Source organism: Gracilinanus agilis, chromosome 2, assembly GCF_016433145.1.
Source record: "Gracilinanus agilis isolate LMUSP501 chromosome 2, AgileGrace, whole genome shotgun sequence".
Taxonomy (NCBI): Eukaryota; Metazoa; Chordata; class Mammalia; order Didelphimorphia; family Didelphidae; genus Gracilinanus; species Gracilinanus agilis.
The window spans coordinates 61,923,097-61,947,349 of NC_058131.1; the positions used below are offsets into that span (position 1 = coordinate 61,923,097).

Consider the following 24,253-nt stretch of genomic DNA (forward strand, 5'->3'; position numbering starts at 1 on the left):
ATCACTCCTGTGCTCTAAAACCTTCAGGGGCTTCCTTATGCATACATGAGAAATCACGGCCTCCTGGTCCTGGCATCTCAAGTTCTTTGCCCTTTAGTTCAAACCCCAGCTAATAGCTGTTTTGGTTTTGGATTGCTCATCTCCCACCTCTGTTCCTCTAGGTGATCCTGGCTATAGGGGGTAGACTCTGTCCCTTGCTCCATCACCCCACATGTGATGTGTCCCCTAAGAAGCTGAGTTGCTATGAGGGTGGAGACTGTCATTTCAGGATCTAGGCCATGGCCCCTAGGAAGAAGCTGTTTTGTTGGATTGCTGCCCTAAACCACGATTCAGACCCAGGTCTTCAGACTTTTGAGTTTAGGTCTCTAGCTACTTTTTTGCTGATTCTCATCTTGGAAGTTTGATTTTCCTTACAGTGACCTTTCATTTCTTTCTTCTCTCTTCCCTGTTCAAGTCACATAGTCGTAGACTGCAAATTCTTACAAATGATATATATTTGTTTGCAAAATCAAAGGACCTTTGCTTTAGAAGTGGGGGTAGAGATAGGGAAGGGAAGAAGGGCTTGGTTTGGGCTGGCTGCCAACCCTCTCCTCTACTTCCATGGGCAAAGGTAGGAGTTTTACTTGGGTTGGCTGGGATAGGGTTTAGGAACCTGTCTCATGCTCTCGAGGGCCCATTCGCTTGATGGCTCCAGCTCTTAAGTGGGCTAGCAGGACCCTTTGTTCCTCTATTATATCTGGCTCCAATTCTGTTATAGGAATCTGGAAGGCCTGGCTCACGTAGTTGTCCAGGGTTTGCTCATCCAGGGAGGGGTCAATGGCAATCAGGGCCTGGCGCAGCTGATCTGGGCCTAGCTCAGCAAACCTAGCCCCAAATAAACAGTTAGACCTCAACAGTGCTCACCTCTTCCCAACCCTCACCAGGTACTGCCCCATCAGTCACTGCAAAGGAGAAAAACTCCATGGGAGAACATGGGGCCCATGGGACGGACAGAGAGTATGGCTTCTGTAGGGCCTTCAGCCAGGTGCTATATGAAACATTCAGGTGTAGGAGTTTGGATTATAGCCTTCAAGGAACCTGGTTTGCCCAGGGGCACTTTATATATTGGATAGGGAGCAGCCCAGGGAGGTGGGTAAGAAAGACCACTGGACTTGAAGTCAGAATTAAATAGGAAACATTTGTGAAAATATCCTGGCAAAGATTCAAAGAGGGACACAGGCCTTGCACTCAAGTAGCTGATATTCTTTTAATAAGAGCTACCATAAGTCATGCTTGAAACAGACTATCTCACTAGACTATCTCACTGGATCCTCACAACAACCCTGTGAGGTAGGAGTTATTAGCCCCATTTTTACAGATGAAGAAACCAAAGCTAAACCAAGGTTTAAGTGACTTGCCCAGAGTCATATAGCTAGTAAGTGTCTTGGGCAGGATGTGAACTTGGATATTCCTAACTCTCAAGTCCAGAACAATATCCCTGTTGCCACCTAGTCTAATATAAAGTGTAGAGGGAAAGAGTTATGGGTAAGTGATTGGCCAAAGGAGCACTCTGGACAAAGAACCATACATAGGGAAATTTAAGGAAGTGAGAATTTAGCTCTGATTTTGACTCTAGCTCTGTGAGCACAGGCAAGTAAGTCACTGCTCTGGACTTGAGCTTTCCTAGCTGTAAAATGGAATTCCCGTTGGCATTTATCCATATCACAGGGCTGTCATGAGAAAAGCACTATGTAAAGAAGAGCCATTAGGTTGCTTTTCTAGACAAAAAGAAGCACAGGGGGCAGCTGGGTAGCTCAGTGGATTGAGAGCCAGGGCTAGAGATAGGAGGACCTAGGTTCAAACCTGGCCTCAGACACTTCCTAGCTGTGTGACCCTGGGCAAGTCACTTAATCCCCATTGCCTAGCCCTTATTGCTTTTCTGCCTTGGAACCAATACACAGTACTGACTCTTTAAGACAGAAAGAAGGTAAGGGTTAAAAAAAAAAAACACAAAGTGGGCAGAGAAGTGTTAGTTTGAAGTTAAGGGAACACTTACATGTTAGGTCCAAGTTCTAACTCCAGGTCCTGCAGATAGGCCTGCTTCTCAGCTTGGGCCTGCTCCCACAGTTTTTGAATAAAGGGTCCTGGGGTACCCAGTTCATCCTGGAGGAGATCATAGGTCCTAGGTAAGGCTCCCTGCAACGGTTCTGGATCTGGCTCTCTGCTAACCACTAGGTGAGGGAATGCTCTAGACTGTAAGAAATCACTCATTTCACTTTTATGGGAAGGAATCCTATAATGGAGCTCCAGATGAGGGAGACTGGCATGAAGATTGATTTCTTTCTATTTAGGCTTGAAGGAAGGCTCCTATTAAACATAAGAGTCCTTCTTTGCTTAACCAAGCTTACCCTTCTCCCATCTCAGTCCCAGTCCATCTATCTTACTTCTAGAGTTCAGTTTGTCAGATCAGCCTAGAGACCCCAGTGACTGTCAAATTGGTGGCACAGGGCTGAATTTTCTGGGAAGGGCATCCCTGACTGCAGGGATTTCCCTTGAAGAATGGGGTACAGGGGTGAAGGCAAAAGGTAGGCTATTCATGTTACCTCAACAAACAAAACTCGGTATTGAATGACATCTTCAGGGAAGTCCTCTAACGTAGCTGTGTCCACCAGCTCCTGAATCTGCTCTTCTGTCTTGAGGGGCCAGGCATTCTTGAGGGCTGCACTATGTGGTGAGAAAAGATAGCAGGCAGTGGGTGAGGAAGCAAATAGTAAGTACTCACTGCTTGTGTGCTCAGAGACCCTGCCCCAGGTATTGGTTGGCTACAGAAGCCTAGGATGAACTTCTCTTATCATCCTTTCTTTTCCCCAAGTTTGGCCATAATTGTGGATGAAAAGAGGGGCAGGAGATGTTAGCTGCTGGTAAGGATCTATACCAGTGATGGCGAACCTTTTAGAAACAGTGCTGGCCTTCCCCACCCCATGCTGGGTACGCCCCCCACAGGAGAGGGAGAAGTGCTCCCATTGGGCTACTGGGCAAAGGGACAGAGGATGTGAAAAAATGTTGTTAGGCACAGTGGAAAGGGGAAAGAGAGCAGCTCTGACCAAGGCCTTCTGCTTTTCTTGTAATGAACTAGAGGGGGAAGAGGGGGGCAGCTGTGCGCCTAAGAGAGTGCTCTGCATGCCATATTTGGCACCCATGCCATAGGTTCACCATCACTCATCTATACCTATACTGGAGTGTGCCATTATATAAATAGTGGTAAATGGAAAAGTCGTGATGGTAGGGCTGTGATGGGGCAGGGGTGCTCTTTCTGACATCACAAATGGATTTTTTTCCATTTTTATTTTAGAACCTTAGGGGAAACTGGGCCCCAACCTTTTTTAGGGCTTCTATGAGACACTGGTCAAGAACCTCACCCCTTCTTCCCCCTAGGTATTCTGTGAGCAGACAGAGCACTAACACATGGCCTGGCTTAATGCTTCTTCTTCCTTTTGGGCCCTCAAGCTCCAATGGAATACCAGCAAAAACCATCAAAGAGTCCAGTACTGGATTTTAGGGATACTGGGCCAAAAAAAAAAATGGCTTCAGGGAATTTGTCTCGTAGGGCTACTGTTCCCTGAGTGCTCAGAGTTAGGAAAGAGCAGGTTGTTTGAGGGGCAGGAGGTTTTCAAGGTTTTGGCCCTTCCTACCTGAATTGATCCACGGTGAGGTTTCCGTCGTTATGGATATCACTGTTGTTCAACTCCTTCAGCAGATGGCCCACAAGTTCTTTCTGGCTAATGTATGCACTTTCTTCTACCTGAGGAGAAATATCTGGCCTGGGGCTTCTTTGGTGGCTCTACAAGGTGGGGTGGGTCACTCTGCTTCTGGCTCATAGGGGACTTTCCAGTTTTTAGTGGGAAAAACTAAATTCAAGAGAGTCAACAGAGCTTTTCCCCCAACCTCTCCTAGGACCCACAAGGCAAAGGAGATAGGAAGGAAAGAAAAAGGTTTTGGTTCTGGCTAAGCCCCTATGTGGATCTGGATGGAGAAGATTTCATGAAAGAGAACTCTATAGATAGTATTTCAGAAACAGGAGAAGTGCCCCAGGGGAAAAGACAAGCCCCCTGAGAAGGGGGCTCTGATTTTGCATCCAATGCTACATCTACTGTGCCCAAATACCTTTTGTGGATAAGACAACAGAAACCCACGTGCTTGGTATCATCAGTTGCCTTTGTCCAAAGCTCATTAGTGTCAAGCTGAAGCTGAGAATTTGGCACCTTCTTTTGACTTCTCCTTCTGTTGCTGCCCTGTCTATTCATGTTATGGTAGCTTTCAATAACCTCTAAGATTCCTTCCAAGTCTGAAATTATGATTCATTGATCTTATACCCTTTTCCCATCTTCTGCCTTTTTCACTTTAGGCAAAGTGGATTCTCTTTTGGCATCCTTTCCTCTTTTTCTAGGGTGTTAGGGTTAAGCTCACCTTTCCTGACAGAACATCAAAAAATTGCTTCATGACTTCACTTGATTGGAAGAGTCTGATATTTTCAAAAATGGTGTAGGACCAGTCCATGGCAGAAGCTTCCCCAAAGCGGTTTTTCAGGTAGTTGAGGAAAAAATGGCTCATGGAGGATTTCCTCTCTTTCTGCAAGGAAGTGAAGGGGTAAGGTTGGAGGCCAAGTGGTCAGGGAGCTGGGTGGGATGGCTACCAAGTTTGCTTCATTATCTATCTTGGGAGAGCTGCTTATCCTATTGGGCCCCAAAGGATTCTCCTATTCTTCTAAAGATATAGGGGCTTTGCTCTCAGAAGATTTCATTTTCAAAAAAAGCCTGTCTTTCCTGTCCCTGCCACTCTGGGAGCCTCAAAGAGTTTGTATAAGCCAGTTACCCTTATCTCCCCATTCCCTGGGTTAGAGGAATGGAATGGGGGCCTCTTACCCACCCTTCTCTCCTATCTGTCTGCTGCGGTATTAGGGCCACCTGCCTACCACTTGCCCTCCTGCCAACCCCAGTCAGCCCAAGGACCTGTCCTTCAGCCATCCGTTCTTTCCAGATGTCTTTGATGATCTCCACCACTTCCCTTTTGCTTAGTTTTTTGTTTCGGGCAAAACCGTCAAGCCGAAGGAATTCTGGGATTTCTTCACTGGTGCCCTGGAAAAGGGTATATATTCCCTAAGCCAATGTGCTCTTATTAATTCAATTTAACAGACATTTGCTAAGCACCAACTGTGCTGATTTGCTGACCAAAGGCCACTGGTTAGGATTTGAAAGCCCTCCCCCTAAGCAACAGGTTGCTTCTTGAGAGACTAACTCAGAAGGAATTGTCTCTCAAAAAGTGTAGAGGGCAGGGAATAGGTGTATTGGCCCTCCCAGGGAAAGGTCCTACCATGCCTTCGAAGGTCTCCATTTCTCGGAGAAGCCCTGAACCAATCTCTTCGAGAAGCACATCGACAAGCTGGTTACTGCTTTTCCCTGTAGACAAAGTGCGCCAGCGATCTTGTCCCCCAGCTATCACATCTATGAGGGGAAAAGCAAGGGAAGAGGCTGGAGGCTGATGAACCTGGGAACCAAGGAGATGATGAGAGGGCTCCTAGGATCAGAATTCTAGATGGTCATCTAGTCTAGGCATAACCAAACAAGAATTCCATCCTTAATAAACAATCTTCTGGCCTCTGCTTGAAGACTTCCAGTGATGGCAATATCCACTATCTCCTGAGGTGCAGACTCAAACTTTGGATTATTAGGAAGTTTTTTCTTATGTGGAATATTGTCTGTTTTACTATTTTTACCCATTCCACTGCTCCTACCTCTAAGCTCTAGTCAACCAATATAAATTTAATATCTCTTTCCATGACTGTCCTTCAGTACTGGAGAACTGCTACCATATCCCATCCCTTGCCCCAAGTCTTTTCCAAGTTCAACACAGTTTGAGCTCTTTACAAATCTTTGTACAGTAGTACCCCACATCATGTTGGTCACCCTGTTCTGAATGGCCTCCATCCAGCTTACACTAAAATATGGCACCCTGAAAAGTGTGCCAGATATGACTGATGAGGGACCCGGACAGCAAGACTCTCTGAAGACCTACCTCATTTTTTATTCCTTTGTTGGTATAGCCCAAGAACTCATCCCTGCCATAGCTCTCTGATGACTCTTTGCCTCTAAGTTCCCAGGCTGGAGGGTCTTCCTTCCCACTGTGCCAAATCCCACACCACAGGGGTAAGAGTTAATGCTTTAGCTTGGGACTTGGTTTTAGAGTGGGTTTTCCCTGGGTCCTGGTCCCAGCACTGCCCCTCCCCATCTGGTGGCTACCTTTACACTTGGACCAGTCAGGCCTGGGAGTAGAGGTCCGTTGTATCTCTTGAAGTTCATTGTAGTATTCATCCCTATCCTTTACAGTCGCCATGTGAACCTGGAGCAGTGTTTCATACTCCTGCCGTATCTCTTCAAAGTCAGTTTTTAAGCCGTCCAGCTGGAAGATAGGTCCAGCTTGGGTCAAATACACGGGGCCCCCAAGGAAGTATTATGTGGTGGTATCATGGAAAGAGCACTGGTTTGAGAGTTAGCAGACCTCTGGTGAGTGCCCACTTAGCTCCTTCCAACTTTTGTGATCTTGGGTAATAATAATAACTAGTATTTATAGAGTGCTTTAGAATTTACAAAACTACAAATATCTCATTTTATTTTCACAACAGCCTTGGAAAGTAGGTGCTATTAGTCCCACTAAATACTTACCTTCTGTCTTAGAATTAATATTGAGTATTGGTTCCAAGGCAGGAAAGCAGTAAGGGCTGGGCAATTGGGATTCCATAGCCAGGATCATATAGCTAAGAAGTGTCTGGACCACTTGAACCTAGGACCTCCCATCTCCAGACCTAGCTCTATCCACTGAGCCACCTACCTGCCTCTATTATTCCCATTTTATAAATAAGGAAACTGCCCATGGTTACACAGCTGGTGAGTGTCTGAAGCTAGATTTGAACTTGGGTCTTTCTGATTGCAGTCTGCCTTTGGCTTTAATTTCATGACCTATCAAATGAATAATCAGCCTAGATCAGTGATGGGCAAACTTTTTAAAGTAAAGGAAATGCTCATCTGTTAGTCTGTTTCTAAGGCAACTCTTTCGAAGTTTCTTGTATTGTATCCTACTCATTGTATTCATCAGATTAGGAATAATGTCGCTGGCCGGATAGAACATTTCAAGGGGCTGTATCTGGCCTGTGGGCCATAGTTTGCCCATCACTGGCCTAGATCATTGTTTATCCTAGTGCTAAATCCTGTAATACAGTGAACTCCCTCCAACAGTGGGCTCCCTACTAAGTCTCCTCACTATATTCAGCTATATATAGTGGGGAAAATAGCCTCACCATTTCATATAGTGCCTTGTTTCTTTTCTCCTGCATTTCAAAGTCCCTTCTGGGGACAACATCACCAAAATTTGCCTTCATTGTGTTCAGTTCCTTCTGAGTGTTGGTGAGGTCTTGACGAGCCATCTTCAAGGCCAGGGTTAACTTTACAGGATCTTCTCTCCACACATCTTAAAAAATGATCAACCAGGTTAGTGTCCCAGGCTTACCTTCTCTCCAAGTTCCAGGAAAGAAACAACCAAATTCTGAGTCCCTAACTTTGTGAAAGGTTTGTGCTCAGGACTGGGTGGGGTCAAATACAAAGGAGAGAGAAACAAATTTGGGATCCTGACCACCTCAAAACTACTCTATAGATGGGCTACCACAGGTAACTAATACAAATTAGAATGAGATTCGAAAAGGCAAGGAAGGAAAGGGCATTTTTGATTGGTCAGTGAAAAAAACCTTAGAAATCATCTTGTCAAATTTCTTCATTTTACAGATCAAGAGTGAGGCTCAGAGCCATTAAGTGACTTGTCTAGCATTACATAAAAAGGTGAAGTCAGGATCTCAATCTAAATGACCTGTCTCCAATCCACTGATCTTTCCCTGACACTACATTGCCTCAAGTAGAGCTGAAATGATCACAAGAGTTCTTATGTCACTTTCTAACTTGCCCATCTTTACACATGGAAAATTTACAAGTTTGGATCTGAGACTCCCATTCTCTTTGATTCTAGTGATCACCAACATTCCTGAGTCCCTACTACCATGGCCCTATAGGCAGAAGACTTTAGAGAACAATGCTCCAGACTGATGCCTCCTTTTGTTGCTGACTGTACCAGAAAAGAAAACTCCAGAGGAGATGCCTTTGGTGGCTTAAAAATGGTTTTATCTACCTGGAGACTGGGCAAGAGACATGTCTTCCCGCTGATATCGAATCTCATTAAGATCTGCAACAAGGATCCTTCTGGCATCGCGTTCATTAAGGAAGTGAAGATATTGCTCTGCCAAGTTTTTCCGTAGCTTGGTCACCTGTAGAACAGACTAGTCCAGCCTGGACCATACTTGGACAGCCACAAAGTTTCTGACCTTATCTGGACCCAATCAGAGGCTAACAATAGGGCATGTTCTCTTGCCTGGGAAATTTTTGATGTAATAATGCTACTGTTTAGCAAGTGTGTATAACTGGAAGAACAAGACATGTGTGACCTTTATGGACCTTAGTAGAATCGACTGAGTTAGATTTGAGAGTCTGGGGAATTGATTCCATTAGGATAAAAGGGAAATATAGCTACTTCTGAGCCCCAGGGAGAAAAGGTATTCACAGGCAGAGAAGTTGGGGCACTGAAGGGACACATTTTAATCATCTTGACCCATAGACTATGACTGTAAGAAGATAGAGAGGTTTCAGTATATGCTTTCAGGTAGGGCTGGACACCACTAGTTAGAAATTTCCTAAGCTACAGGGTCCTCTTTGGAATCCCCTTGTAAGCAGGAAAGGATTTGGCAGACTAGCAGACTCACTTGTGTTTGTAGAGAGACCTTCTCTTCATTCTTCTTGTCAATGAGCTTTAATAAATTAATTTTCTCTTTCCTCAGCATTTTGATTTCATATCTCTCCTCTGCCCTGAGAGCCAGAATTTTTTCACTGCACTCTTCAGACACATTGATTAGCATGGCTTTCAGTGGCTCTAGAGATCGAATCTTCTCTCTAAAGTGTGCTGATTGAAGCCAGAGAATGTGAGAAGAGTGCTCAAGTCCGGAAGTATATGAGGAAAGGGCCAAAAAGGGGAGGGGAGGCATTCTTCAGGACCCTGAACATGTGGTTTGGGTAAAAACCATTTCAAAGAAGGGCTAGACTGGTTGTTGGGGACTCTAGGAAACAGGTTTAAAAGCCTGTGGGATTACAATGAACTAGCCCAATCCTGTTTTATAGATTAGGAAACAGAAATCTAGATCCAGTGACTTGCCTAAAGTCACATAGTCTTCTAATAACCAAGACATTATTTGAACCTAAGTTGTCTGACTCTAAATCCAGTGCTCTTTTCATGAAAGCACTTAATTTACTTGCCTAGTGTCTAGTTGTTCTCATATCTGAAGACTGCAGGGTGACCTGGTCACACAAATCTAGAGAATATTCCCTAGTCAGTATTTAGGCCAGGACTGGGTATAAGAAGCTTAGGGCTACAAAAGTCTGTCAAACTGTGCATACCCTTTGACCCTGTAGTAGTACCACTAGGTCTGTATCTCAAAGAGATCAAAGGAAAAGGATGTCTATGTACAAAAATAGAGCAGTTATTTTTGTGGTGACAAAGAATTGGAAATTAAGTGGATGTCCATCAGTTGGGGAATGGCCGAACAAATTGTAGTATACGATGGTGATGGAATACTATTGTGCTATAAGAAATGAGCAGAAAGATTTCAGAAAAACCTGAGACTTACATGCACTGATGTAAAAGGAAGTGAGAAGAACCAGGAGAAACATTGTATATAGAAAAGCAATGTTGTATGATGGTCAACTGTGAATGAATTAGCTATTCTCAGCAATACCATTATTTTTAAGACAATTCTAAAGGAATTGTGAGGAAAAATGCTATTCACCTCCAGAGAAAGAACTGATAAGAGTTTGAATGAAGATCAAAGCATACCTGTAAACTTATTTTCTTGGGTGTTTTTTGGTCTGTATTTTCTTTCACAACATTACTAATTTGAAAAATAAGTTTTGCATGACTGCACATGTATAAACCTCTATGAGGGGAGGGAGGAAAATAATTTGTAATTCAAAAATTCAAAAAATGAAATGTTAAATATTGTTTAAATGTAATTGACAAATAAAATATCCGGGTAGGGGGGAAGAAGCTTAGGGCTGGCTAACACCTGATTTAAATATATGGGAACTTTAGAAAAAATGCATAATACAGTTATTGTTGTTGTGAACATACCAAAATGAAGATCTAATTAATACTGGCTATCTAAAATAATCCCTTTGAGAGTGGCTTATGCTTATTCTAATGGTACTAATATTGCTCTGAATTTGAATCTCTTTGGGAATGACCTCTAGAATGCATAGTACCTTTTTTTATTTTCAGTGGTAGAAAATTCTTGATCTTTGAAGGTATATTTGGTTTTTATGGAAACAAACTATTGGAGTTTTATGTAATTTTGGTTTATTTAGGAGTTCTCAACAATTTTTAGAGCTAAAAGTAGGGTAGTACAATTCTCATTTTTAAAATGAGGAAACCAAATCTCAGCAATGTTAACCATCCTTGTTGAAAGTCTCAGTGGTGGAAGGACTCATGATGAAAAATGCTATTCACCTCCAGAGAAAGAACTGATGGAGTCTGAATGCAGATCAAAGCATACTTTTAAATTTATTAGAAAACAGATCCATAGAAATCCAGTGACTTGTCTAAGGTCATATAGTCACATAATGACCAAGACATTATCTGAACCCAATATTTCTTCTCTCAGTCTAGTGCTTTCCCCATTTTACCTGTTTCCTAAACTGTGTTCCAAGGAGCCCTGGTAGCCTACACACCATAAATGGAGGCTCTGTGAGAAAAATTCATTGCTAGCTATTTACCCCTTCTAAAATATTCATTTAGTAATTTAAAATGTTTGCACAAAAATATTCATAGTTGCACTCTGTGATGGCAAAAAAATTGGAAAATAGGGCATGTCTCTCAATTGGGGAATGGCTGAACAAATTGTGGTATATGATGGTTATGGAATATTATTGTGCTTAAAGGAATAATGAACTGGAGGATTTCTATATGAACTGGAAGAACCTCCAGGAACTGATGCAGAGTGAAATGAGCAGAACCAAGAAAACATTATACACAGAAAGTGAAACATTGTGGAACAACCCAATGTAATGGACTTTGCTACCTCAAGACAATCCCAAGAGACTTATGAGAGAAAGAACTGTGGGAGTATAAACACAGAAGAAAAGCATATGATTTATCATTTGTTTATATGGGTATTTGTTTGGGGGTTTTGGTTTTAAAAAATTACTCTATTGCAAAAATGAATAATATGGAAATAGGTATAAGTGATAATATTTCTGTAACCTAGTGGAAGTGCTTGTTGGCTCCAGGAGCCGAGAGGGAAGAGGGGAGGAAAGAAAATAAGTCATATAAACATGGAAAAATATTTTTAAAGTAAAATAAAATTTAAAAATACATTTAGTTACATGTGGGGGAAGAAAACTATTTGCTACAATTTTTTAGTATAAAGGTGCTAAATTTTCTGTTTCCTTCCAAAAATTTTCTGCCTTTTCCCCCCTCTATCACAGGGACATTATATTCCCAGACTTTCTCGAGTAGCACTGGTGAGTTCTGTCAATGTTTCAAGTCCTAAAGTGTTATGTAGTCATTTTAGTGTGAGGAGCCCTGCTACATTATACTGTCCCCTTTCTATTATATTGTGGCACTGACTTCTATGGTCTTGCCTAATAAGGCAGAGGTAATAGGGGGATAGGGCCGGAGAAGGAAATAGCAAACCACTCCAGTGACAGCCAAGAAAGCCTCAAATGGGTTCATGAAGAGTTGGATATGACTGAAAATGACTGAATAACAACAAAGGAATAAGTACTAGAATTATGATTTTACTAGCTTAGGGAACTCTGAAGTGAAGAAACTTTACCAACCAATATAGGACATGTGGTTTGATTTCTTTGCAATTTATAATCTTTGAAAAGAGATTAGTTTTTTAACCTTTTCTTTTTTTCTGGTCTTGGACTCCCATTCTGAGTCTCTGGTAAAGATTATGGATCCCCTTCTTGGAATAATATTTTTTTTTAAATCCTTACCTTCTTAGTATCCATTCTAAGACAGAAATGTGGCTAGGGCTGAGCAATCCAGGTTAAGCGATTTTCCCAGAGTCATCTAGGAAGAGTCTGAGACCAGATCTGAACCCATGTCTTCCAGACCCCAGGCCTGGTGCTCTATCCAATGTGCTACCTAGCTGTCCTGGAATAATGTTTTTAAATGCATAAAATAAAATATGGAGTATTACCAAGAGCATCAATTATGTTAAACTATAGTTATCAAGATGTAAAAAAATAAAAATGAAACAAGTCTGGACCTCAGGTTAAGAATCCCTGTCCTCATCTTTAGTCACAGGAAAAAATGCCCCAAATCACTGTTAGAGAAATATAAATTAAAATAACTCTGAGGTACCACCTCACACCTATCAGACTGATTAACATGACAAAAAAGGGGAAATGATAAAAGTTGGAGGGAATGTGGAAAAACTGGGACGCTAAAACACCGTTGGTACATCTGTGAACAGTCACTCTGGAGAGCAATCTGGAACCATGCCCAAAGGGCATGCACACCCTCTGATCCAGCAATACCACAACTAGGTAGGTCTGTATCCCAAAGAGATTAAAGATAAGGGAAAAGACCTACTTGTACAAAAAAATTTATGGTAGCTTTTTGTTGTAGCAAAGAACTGGAAACTGAAAGGATGTCCTTCTATTGGGGAATAGCTGAACAAGTTGTGGTATATGATTTTAATGGCATACTATTGTGCCATAAGAGATGACAAAAAGGATGATCACCAAAAAATCTGGAAAGACTTATATGAAGTGATGCAAAGTGAAATGAGCAGAACCTGGAGAATGTTGTACACAATAAAAACAATAATGTATGACAATCAATTGTGAATGACTACTATTATCAGCAATGCAAGAATCCAGGACAACTCCAAGGGATTCGTGACAAAAAAAAGCAATCTACTGCTATGGAAGGAACTGATGAAGTGTGAATGCAGATTGAAGGGTTCACTTTATTTTCTCCATGAATTTTTCTTTAGTGTAAGCAATATATCTCATCTCCTGTTTCACAACATGACAAACATGGAAATATGTATTATATGATAAAATATATACAACCTAAATCATATGGTCTGCCTTCTTGGGGAGGGGTGGAAGAGAGAGAGAGAACATGGATGCAAAATGTCAGAAAACAATTATTAAAAGTTGTATTGATATGCTAAAAAACAAAACAAAACAGAAAAGAATCCCTGTCCTCCAGAGTTTTTTAGGAACCCAAGAGATTTAAGTGATTTGCTCAGGTTTATGAGACAATACTGTTCACAAGCAAGATTTGAATCTAGGGCTTCTTGGTTCCAGCAACAGTTTTTTATTGCCTTTCTTCAAGTCAGAGAATGGAAACCAACTCTCACCCTTAAAGGTATTAAGTTCACATTAATTTGTGAACTATCCTGAAGCTATGAGGTGCTCAGGATAGTTACAATGACCCTGTTCCCAATATAGTGGGGGTTTCTAGTACCTTCCACAGAATTCTAGAATCACTGGATTTGGAGGGATGGGGCACTAGAGGCAGGATACACACTCTTCCAGGCACACATGCTCTCTCTGATTCACATATGCACACAGTGACATACCCATGCATGCAGTCTGAAAGGTCTGAAAGGTCAGCACTGGAGGGCTTACCTAGTGTAACTTCATATGCGTTTTTAATGGAAGACAACAAGGGCTTGTAGGTTTTGAAGTCTTCTATAAAGAATTCAAAGATTTCCCTATAAGGCTAGTGGAAAAAAAAAAAAGAGAAAGAAACAAACCATGGAGGAAAAGCCACAGAAAGAGACTTGCTCCCTCTAGCAATCCCTTAGTTTCACTGTCCTTCAAATAAGAAGCTTTGAACTGGCCAGTCTATACAGTCTCTTCTAATTCTAACATCCTATGGGTCTCAGATTTCCTCCTCCCTTGACTCTGTAAGATACATGGGTAATGTTAGTGCCATAATCTTTTTTTTTTTTTAACCTGTGCTGGGTCAGTTTTTTTTCCTTATGTGTGTATGAGATCTGTGTCTGTGTTGTCCATCTTTGACTATAAAGGCAGGGATGTTATTCCATTAGTATGGAGCTTATCAGAAGGCAGATGCATACGTTGTGAGAACTCCTATGAGGATGGTGCATACATGCTAGTATGCTGCTTCTAGAAATCAACTTTAGGGATAAGAAATGCTGCCGGATTCAAAGAAACACAGAATTCTTGAACTCTAGGAGACCACAGAGTTGCAAAGTGTCCAAGTTCCTCATTTGACAGATCAGGAAACTGAGGCCCAGAGAGAGGAAATTATTTTCCTAAGGTCACACAGCTAGCTAGTGCCAACACTGTGCCTAAAAGTCAGTTGTTTCCTAATCTGAGACTCATTGGTATGTGCTCATCCTATGTGAGCTTCTTCCCTTGGAGAGACCTTTCTAACCAGTTATCTAAATGATGTCTTAGTGATTTTCCTTGGCACCACTTCTCACATCTATCTAAGTACCTAGGCCTTATCTCCTCTCACAGTAACATTTTCCCGTTTAGGGTCTCCCCACTTCTTGTCTAGACTATTACGACAGCCTCCTAATTGCACTTCTGGATTCCAGCCTGCTCCCCTTCCAAGTGTATTCTCTACACAGCTGCTAAAGTATGGAGACCTCAAACAGAGACTTTGTCATATCACTGCCCCGCTTCAAAAAGATCCAGGGATCCCCTAGTGCCTCTAAGATAAGATTCAAATTCAAATTCCTCTGTTTGGCATTTAAAGTCTTTTACAATCTGGCCTCAACTTTTATTTCCTTCATGCCCTCTAGGATCCAGCCAAATGAGCCAATTTGCTCTTCCTAGGTACTCTTCCTCCTATCTCCAGGCCTTTTCCCAGTCTTGATCAAATATGGAATGCATCCCCTCCTCTTAGAATCCTTTCTTCCATGCCATACTCCACAGGATGCCTCTCCCCATTGCCATTAATGCTCTTGTCCTCCTCAATTGATCAAATATGCTTATCTATTGTCATGTTCCATTCTTCTATTAGAATGCAATCTTTGAGGATAGGGATTACTTTTTCCTTTTGGTATCCCATGGGCCTAGCTTACCTAGGCCTTATCTGGGCCTGGCCCCTTCTGGCTGGACATTTATAATCTTTGACTCTAAGCTAACCCATTGTGGGACTTGTGTGTGTTGGCTTGGGTGGCTGACTTCTCAGGGTGCCCCAGGAGCTTTGTTGGTAAAAGGCTACTTCACAGGGGGACCCCTTTTCTCCAAGCCTGGCTAGAGTAGTCCCACTCACCTGGAGTTTGAGCTCCTGAGCATTCTCTTTTCTCAAGTCCAGAAGAAGCAACTCTTTCCTCAGGTAGTTTTCTAGTTGTTCCAAGTATTGGGGCTTTGAAACAGTGATCCTGGGTTTATCTCTGGCCCTGCAGGAAACATCAGCAAGGAGGAATGTTTCTTCATTTCAAAAATAAGCCTAGATCAATTTACTTCTGGGTAAGGACTTTCCTTGGAGATGTTTCTTATCTGTGCAGCAAGTGAGCACTACAGAATTATGACTCCCCAGTAGTCCCTAGCTTCTAGGCGCTGTGGAAGGTTCAGCTGGCAGAAGACTTAGAAACAATCACTTGGAAGAAGCAGTGACAGAGCCACCTCAGGCACTCAGCTGGAAAAGGATAGAAAGGCTGGATCCCCTTAGAAAATCCTCCCCTGTTCCATACAGTGATGGCCATGGCCGTCCTCCTTGAGAGCTCCAGACACAGAAAGGGCTCAAGAATTCGTCTATATGTATGTATGCATATGTGTATGTGAATGGTGGCTAGGAGGGCATGTGTGTGTGCTTGCTTCTACATGCTTACTTACCCTGTTTTGTCAGTGGTCGAGCAGGGTTTGCGGTTCTGTAAGATAGCCTGTGCGCTGGCATACGCAGGCCATGAGGAGAAGCGGCCACCCACCGAAAAATGAAGTGGCTGAGAAACAAGTTCAGGAGAGAGCTCACTTGGATGGGTCCCCTTCCCAGGCCACCCCCACCTCACCCCAGAGCTCTCTAGGTTTCCTGACTTCTCATTTCCCAGTCCCAGGCTTGGCCATTGTCTTGTGAGCAGAAGACCAGCTGTCAGGTGTCGTCCTTCCACTGGACTATGAGCTCCTGAGAGCAGGGATGTAGTTTTGTTCTTGGGATCCCCAGGGCTTAGCCCAGTGCCTAGCACAGAGCATTGCTTAATAAATGCTTGCTGGAGGGGTTCCTGCCAGGGGCGAGCAGGTGGGCTTAGAAGAACCGAAATCTACCCCCACCCCCATACCCTGGGCTAGATTTCCAGGGTCGAGAAAAGTGAAAGCCAGGTCCGGATTCAGAAAGGCCTGGCGGGGAGGCTTCATTTGCCCTGGGTCCCAGAACCTGCTGGGCATGATCCGGCTTCAGATCTGGGTGGGCGCTCTGGCTCCCTGGAGCCCTGGACTTAGAACTGTCTAAAATGTTTCCTGCAGAAAAAGTCGCTGGAGTCTATCAACTCGAGACTCCAGCTGGTTATGAAAAGCAGCAAATACGTGCTGGGCTACAAACAGACCCTAAAAATGATCAGACAAGGTAAAGCCAGATTGGTCATCTTAGCTGTCTGGCTTTGAGAAAATCAGAAATTGAATATTACGCTATGTTGGCCAAAACTGGTGTACATCATTACAGTGGCAACAACATTGAATTGGGTACAGCATGTGGAAGTACTACAGAGTATGTACACTGGCAATCATTGATCCAGGTCATTCTGATATCATTAGAAGCATGCCAGAACAGACCAGTGAAAAAAATAAACTGTACAAAGTATTCTTCAATAAACTGGTCAAAGCTTGCTTTAAAAAACAAATAAACAAACAAATAAATAAATAAATGCTGGCCAATCTGTGAAGAAGTATGGTTAGAGCCTTGTTTAGCTGTATGAGTAGACATGACTCTTAAACTCTGGGCATGGGGATGAGCTAACAGAATGGAAGAAGAGTGCAGAACTCAGTGAGCTGGGGGGAAGTGAGATGCTAGTAATTGTCTGGCCCCCCCCAAGCCTGTCAGCTATCTGTGGAAGGATCCAGACAAAGGAAGCACTCACTCACCGGAGTTTTTCGGTGCTTAAAGATGTCCCGTTTGTGGACAGTTTTCCTAGCTTCTAGGTGAGAGGGGGATACTTTGCTTAGTTCAGGAAGGGCAGGATTTCCTCTGAACAAGAAAAGAATGACAATGAGTCTGTTATTGGGTGCAGGATACTACAGGGTTTTTGTTGAGAAGCAATACCAAACCACCAATGGGATTTACCCTCTTCTTTTCCTCCGCCCCAACTTGAGACTAATGGAGAAAACAAAGTGTGTGTGGGCACCTTGCTTTTTCAACCTACTCCTTTTCCTTTTCTGGAAACTCTGTCCTTTCCACCAACACTTCTTAACCTGGGGGTCTGCTCATAGCAAGTACACCATGACAAGGAGCTCAGGTCAGCCTGTTTTGTCATTCATTTCCAAAAGTATTTTAGCTTTCAAGTGAAAAAGAGACAAAAAATATACCAACTGGGCACAGTGGGAAGATGGGGTGGTAGTGATGAGGTGGTCTCTGGTAGGTAGAAAGGAAGAAAGTAGATCTTCTACAGCTTTCCAGCATTTTCTGAAGCTTCAGGCAGTCACTAGCCCAGCAGTGAAGGAATAGGATGAGGACTTAAGAGCTGAATGGAATGTTATAAGTTATGCTGTAGTAGAAAGAACTTCTTGAACTTGGGAGTCCAAGGGTTGTATTTTAGGTGTGGCTGTTTCTTATTAGTCCTATAATCATGAGCACTAGTCATCTCTTGGTATTATGTAAATTGTAGCAACAGCTAGAGCCTCTCAGAAATTAAAGCCTGGTACATAGTAAATGTAGATATGAAGAAAAAAGTAAGTTAAACATATAGGAGATCTATGCTTTCATTAGTGTAATATCTTCTTTTTATTTATACAAGGAGATGTTTGTTTTGTTTGGATTTATAAACATTTGGAATATGAATAATTTAAAAAATACCCCTTAATCTTTCCTTCAACTAGAAATCAGATGACCTAATTTTGTATGTTGGTTTATATGTTGGTTAATTGATTGTTTTAATGCATAAAAATCCTTCTCCTACTGTTTTTGAAGTTCAGTGCCAAGTTGAGAAGGCCTGGTCACAATTTCCTATGCAATTAGCATATAGCTTACTAAATCAATATGTTCAGAAGCTTGAAAACAAAAAGAGAAGCATAGGCAAACATGAAAGAGTAATCATAAGAGACTCAAATAAAGTAAACTGTTTACATTCCTATAAAATGATATATATAACTTCTAAGAACTTTGCTATTAGGGCAGTTGGAAGGTGTTTACATAGATAGAGGGCATAAGTATGAGTCTATTATGTTGGGATGATCTCTCAAAAAAAAGGTCTAAAAAGGATGCACAGGGAGAAGGGGGGTGAGGTAGAATGGGGAAAATTTTCTCACAAAATAAGTTTGCAAGAAAGAGCTTTTATAGTGGAGGGGGAAATAAGAGAGTGATGGTGAAGAATGCTTGAATCTCACTTTCATCAGAATTTGTTCAGAGAGGGAAGTATTATAAATACACACACACATTTCGTTTTGTACAGAAATCTGTCTTACCCATTAGAGAAATAAGAGGGAAAAGGGATTATAGATATAGGTTGTTGAGGGAAATGGTAAAAGGGAGGGCCAATAAGAGAAGCAATGGACATAGGCAAAATAGCCTTTTGAGGAAGGACAGGATAAAAAGAAAGAACAGACATAAGAAAACAGAACAAAAGGAAATACATAGTAATTATAACTGTGAATGGGAATGGGATGGAATAAACTCACCCACAAAACATAAGTAGATAGCAGAATGGATTAGAAACCAGAATCTAACAATACATTGTATATAAGTGACATACTTTAGACACACACAGAGTTAAAATAAAGGGTTAGAGAAGAATCTATTATGTTTGAGCTGAAGTAAAAAAAGGCAGGTGTAGCAATCAAGATTTCATACAAAGCAAAAGCAAATCCAAATGTAATTAAAAGAGATAATCAGGGAATATCAGGTTCTGCTAAAAGGTACCTTGGAAAATGGAGTAATATAAAAAATGTTAAAGCAAAGTTTCTCTGATGAAAGTCTTGTTTCTCAACTATATGGAGAACTGAGTCAAATTTATATAAAAATAAGAGCGACTATCTAATAAATGGTCAAAGAACATGAAGTGGCAGCTCTCAGAAGAAGAAATCAAAGCTATTTATATTTGTATGAAAAAATGCTCTAAATCATTATAAAGAAATGCAAATTAAAACAACTCTGAGACACCACTTCACACCCATCAGAAATGACAAATGCTGGAGAGGATGAGGAAAAATAGGTACACTAATAAATTGCTTGTAGAGTTGTGAACTGGTAGGACCATCTGGAATATGATCTGGAACTATGTCCAAAGAGCTATAAAACTGTACATATCCTTTGATCCATCAATATCATTACTATATCTGTACCTAAAGAGATCAAAGAAAAAGGAAAAGACCTATAAATACGAAAAATATATAGCAACTCTTTTTCTGGTAGCAAAGAATTGGAAATTGAAGAAATGTTGGGGAATGGCTGATCATTTGTGGCACATGATTGTGAAGGAGTACTATTGTGCTATAATAAATGAAGGCAGTGGTTTTGGGGAAAAAATATCAAGATCTACATGAACTGATGCAAAATGAAATAAGAACCAGGAAATCATTGTACATAGTAATAGCAATGTTGTAATGATGATCAACTGTGAAAGATTTGATCAAATTTCCAAAATATTTATGATGAAAAATGCTATCTACCTCCAGAGAGAAAATTGTTAGACTCAGTGCAAACTGAAGTATAATTTTTTTTGTTTTCTTTATTTTTTGGCCATTTTTTTGGTGACATGACTAACATGGAAATATATTTTGCATTCACATGTATAATTAATTGATATAATTTTGCTTGCCTTTTCATGCCTAAGGAAGGACTAGGAGGGAGAGAGAAAATTCAGAACTCAAAAATTAAACAAAAAAAGAATGTTAAAAATAAATGAGAATTGGGCAACTAGGTGGATAGTGGCAACTAGGTAGATACTTCTTAGCTGTGTGACTGTAGGCAAGACATTTAACCCCAACTGCCTAACTCTTACCGCTCTTCTGCCTTGAAATAAAAACTTAGTATTGATGCTAAGACAGAATGTAAGTATTTAAAAAATGATTTAAAAAAAAAAAAAAAAAAGGAACACTGTTGGAGCCAAATGATTCTAGGAGCTCTTCTGAAAGTCATCCCCTGAGGGCTGAATACATCAGTTCTAAGGGGCTGGTAGGACAGGGACCATGCTTTCAGGGACCAATGAGAATAGATGTCCTCTAGGCGGTGCTGTTCCCCTATATTCAGTGGTTCACCAAATGCAAACTGGGCACCAGCCCTATAGGTGGGCAGAGTCTCTGTTGACCAGGAGCATAGAGTTGTCTCTACTGGAACCAGCTGTGCTGAAGCAATTACCTTTTGTTCCTGGATCCCTCCATCTCTCCAACTTGTTCTAGCCTCTCATGCCCAAGTTCAACATAGTAGTACCAGAGCCAATATCTGAACCTGGGTCCTATCAATCCAAATCTAATGCTTGGAGAATCTATGATTGATCTAGCACATATTGTCTTTGTACAAAGTTGCTGGCATGTTGTCTCCCCCATTAGATGGTGAGCTCCTTAATAACAGATAGTATTTCTATATTTTACAGCATTTACTATATGCCAGGCAAATACTATTCTCATTTGATATACACAACCACCCTGGAAGGTAACATAACAGGTAAGTGACTTGCCCAAGGTGACACTGCTAAACTGAAGCTAGATTTGACAAGTTTTCTTAAATTTTGGCACAGAGGAGTAGAGATCAATATTTATAAACTCAACAAACATTAGGAACTTACTATGTTCAAATCACTTCATAATATATTGGGCTTGTGAAAACAATGGGAAGAATCCTCTGTGAAAAGGTTTGATTCAGGTCTTCATCTTCAGCTTCCAAGGCCTCTTCATTCAACAGCTACAAAAGCATATCTGTTCTTTTGCCAGTACTTGACAAATTTATGAGGAAAAGTGACTTGCCAAGATTTGAGTGTAAGTTTTCTGACTCCAAATCCCTTGTTTTACCTTACCTATGCTGTTTTAATTCATTTAATATAGGTATTAGTTCAATGGGCATTAGTTCTATGCATCCTTATTGTTTCATATCTCTTTGTGGCTAGGAACGATATCAGTTTAATTGATTTTGTGCAGTCCATGAATTTCAAGAAAGAGATCATGCATCTTAGAACTGGAAATTACTTGCTTCAACCTCCTAATTTTATAGATGAAAAAGCAGAAACTCAGACAGAGGAAATGATCTACCCAAGGACACACAGATGAGTGGTGATGGAACTGAGGGGGAGGTGTGAGAGAAAATGTGAGAAGTGGTTGAAAGGATTAAGAATCAGAAGACCTAGTTCTGTTACTTAACACTTCTTTGATTCTGGACAAGTCTTTAAACATTGTGGGCCTCAATTATTCCTTTGCAAAACAGAGAGCTTTATTGATTCCCAGGGGCCCCTCTAGTTCTAAACCCTGTGATCTAAATGCTATACTATATACAAACATGAATTATTATTGGGAAATCTACCTTTATTATAAGGAAAGTACTTTGGGAACCTCTCTAGCCTTTAGGTAGAAAGACATGATGGGAGACTAGGAGCTATAGAATGGAGAAGTATTTCTTATAGGCATCCATAGCAGCATTCTGGGAAAGTGTGTGGTCAGGGTTCTTGGAGTCTTGGTAATAGCTGCTTTGGGTGTGTCTATACAGAACAAGGCCTTGGCTCATTGGGCATCTCATCACCTTGGGTAGAAGTCATACTTACTACTCTTCCTTGGGGTGGGTGATAAGGAAGTTGACATCAGGCCAAACTAAGGGCAGCTAGGTGACTGATGCAGCAAGATCATGTGTGATCTTGAGAAAATTCTTCTCTCCAAGTCTTAATTTCCCTCTTTGCTTTAGGACAAGAGATCTAATCTTGGCTCTAGCACCTATGGAACTTGGAGCAAATTATTGTCCTACTCTGTATCTGAATTTTCTTTTCTGTCAAATGAAGGATTAGACTAAAACTCTAGGGTCTCAAATTTTTCTAGAGACAGATACTATGGATAGGAAAGCGCTGGAGCTGGAGTCTGGCAACCTTGGATCCAAATCTGACTCTGGCACGTTTCTAGCTCCTCTGTTACCCTGGGCAAATAGGTTTAGCTTTCAAAGTCCAAGTTTTGTTATCCTGAAATATGAAAAAGGGTAATACTGTTAGGGATTATAAAACCTGTTAAAAGGAAGCCCTTTGTAAACTTTAAGACACTGTGGAAATAGGAGTTATTCTATGACTCCAAACTAATGGTATGGTCTAGGTGTCTGTAGTGGAGTTAGGAAAACCTAGGTTCAAATGTTGTCTCAGCTTCTTTCTAACTATGCGATCCTGGGCAAATCTTTTAACCCAGCTCATACTTAAGTCAAGAACTATTTTTAAGTGCCTACTATGATCAGGAATGATGCTAAGCACTGGAATACAAAGGCAAAACCAATCTTCGATTGAAAGGAGGCAGCTACGCTGCCCAGTGGATAGGGAGTGGGTCTCAAGTTCAGGAAAACCCAAGTTCATATCTGCCCTATATACTTACTGGCTGTGTAACTTTGGACAAGTTATTCAACCCTTCTTTCCTCAACTGTAAAGTGGGATCAAAATAGTGCCTGGCACATAGTAGGTGTGATAGAAATACTAGCCATTTTTTATTTTTTAAACATTAAAAAAAATTTTGACTTCCAAATTCTTTCCCTCCCTTCAGCCTTCTCCCTCATTGAAAAGGCAAGATAATTATCAATTATACATGTGGAGGCATGGAAAATTAATTTCCATGTTAGCCATATTACCGGAAAAAAAAAAAAACAAAAAAAGCATGCATTCAGTTTGCATTTAAAGTTCATCAGTTCTGTTTGGAGGTGGATAAAAGTTAGCTGTTATTAAGGGGGAAGACAACATGCTAACGACTTTGTACAAAGAAAATATATACCAGGTAAATTAGAGATAGTTTCAGGGGGAAGGCATCAGAAATAAGGAAGCCCAGGGAAGCTTCTTGCAGAAGGTGGGACTCTGAGACTTGAAAGAAGCCAGGAAGTTGAAATGAGGAGGGAGAGAGCCCAGGCATAGGGTACATCCAGTGAAAATGCCAAGAGTAGGGATATAAAGAGATGGAGAGGAGAATTCCAGGGTGGGGGAGAAGAGGGAGGTAATTTGAAATTAGGCATTAAAGGTAAAAAGGGGTTAGGGTTATAATGGACTTTAAAGGCCAAACAGAATTTTACAGTTGTTTCACAAGACACTGAATTGGAAAATGCCCGTTTCCTCATCTATTAAATGAAAGTAAATAAAGAACACCAGCTCACAGGGATATGAGGAGTAAACCATCTACCATGTGCAAAGCACTTTGGAAACCTTAAAGCGTCATGGAATTGCTTGTTTTATTATTATTATTGTTATACTAACAAACTTGGATTTTCCCCTATTTTCACAGCGAATACCAGTCTCTCCCTGGTAGGGAATAAGTTTTGCCCGTCTGCAGCTAGCCTATTTTCTCTTGGGTTCACTCAGACAGGGCTGGCGCTGTTCTGGAAGGAGAAAGCGAGAAGGGTATCCATTTTCTGCCTGGGCCATACCTCACTGTTGTTGGAGCGAGAGTAATATCGCTTTTTGACTGAGGGAGAGCCATAGTTCAGGGGCCAGGCCCTCTCCCAGGGCATCAGCTGATCGCCGGCAGCCCACAGTAGCTTCTTCTCGTAGCCTCAGCCGGTATTTTTGTTTATAGTCCGTCGCTGTGGCAACACCGCCTCACGAAGAACCTCCACGGGCAGGGGTGGCTGACTTACTGCCTGCGCCGCGCAACACACAGCCCAAGTCAGGATCCCCGGCCCCGACTACAAGCAGCCCTCTCCCTCATATCGGGGGTCCCGGAGGTAGAGACAACTATAGTCGTCTGGAGAAACTCACTTCCGCTTGGGGGAGATTTCCCTAGGATACTCTTACACAGGGACAGGTGGCAATTAAAGACGAACAAGT

At 41.6% G+C, this 24,253-nt stretch overlaps 1 protein-coding gene and 1 pseudogene across 1 annotated transcript; one reads left to right on the top strand and one right to left on the bottom strand.

Moving 5' to 3' along the window:
• Positions 1-554: 554 nt before the first annotated feature.
• TSNAXIP1 (translin associated factor X interacting protein 1) lies at positions 555-24,195 on the bottom strand. Its single transcript, XM_044660579.1, has 16 exons — positions 23,854-24,195; positions 17,199-17,301; positions 15,960-16,066; positions 15,397-15,523; positions 13,773-13,866; positions 8,837-9,033; positions 8,209-8,344; positions 7,331-7,500; positions 6,276-6,435; positions 5,350-5,480; positions 4,989-5,114; positions 4,447-4,608; positions 3,672-3,781; positions 2,583-2,703; positions 2,036-2,142; positions 555-864 (listed from the first exon to the last, which is right to left on the bottom strand). Exons 1-16 carry the CDS (start codon positions 23,904-23,906, stop codon positions 645-647), a joined length of 2,124 nt encoding a protein of 707 aa, XP_044516514.1. The 5' UTR covers positions 23,907-24,195; the 3' UTR covers positions 555-644.
• LOC123236563 lies at positions 16,324-16,980 on the top strand (annotated as a pseudogene).
• Positions 24,196-24,253: the final 58 nt, after the last annotated feature.

Coding starts and splice junctions, on each gene's coding strand:
- TSNAXIP1 (XM_044660579.1), bottom strand. CDS start 23,906: ATGGCTCTCCCTCAGTCAAAAAGCGATATTACTCTCGCTCCAACAACA. Junction 5,481..6,275: donor TGACTGGTCCAAGTGTAAAG/GTAGCCACCAGA, acceptor TTCCCCTCATAG/ATGTGATAGCTGGGGGACAA. Junction 2,143..2,582: donor ACCGAGTTTTGTTTGTTGAG/GTAACATGAATA, acceptor GATCTCCTCCAG/GATGAACTGGGTACCCCAGG.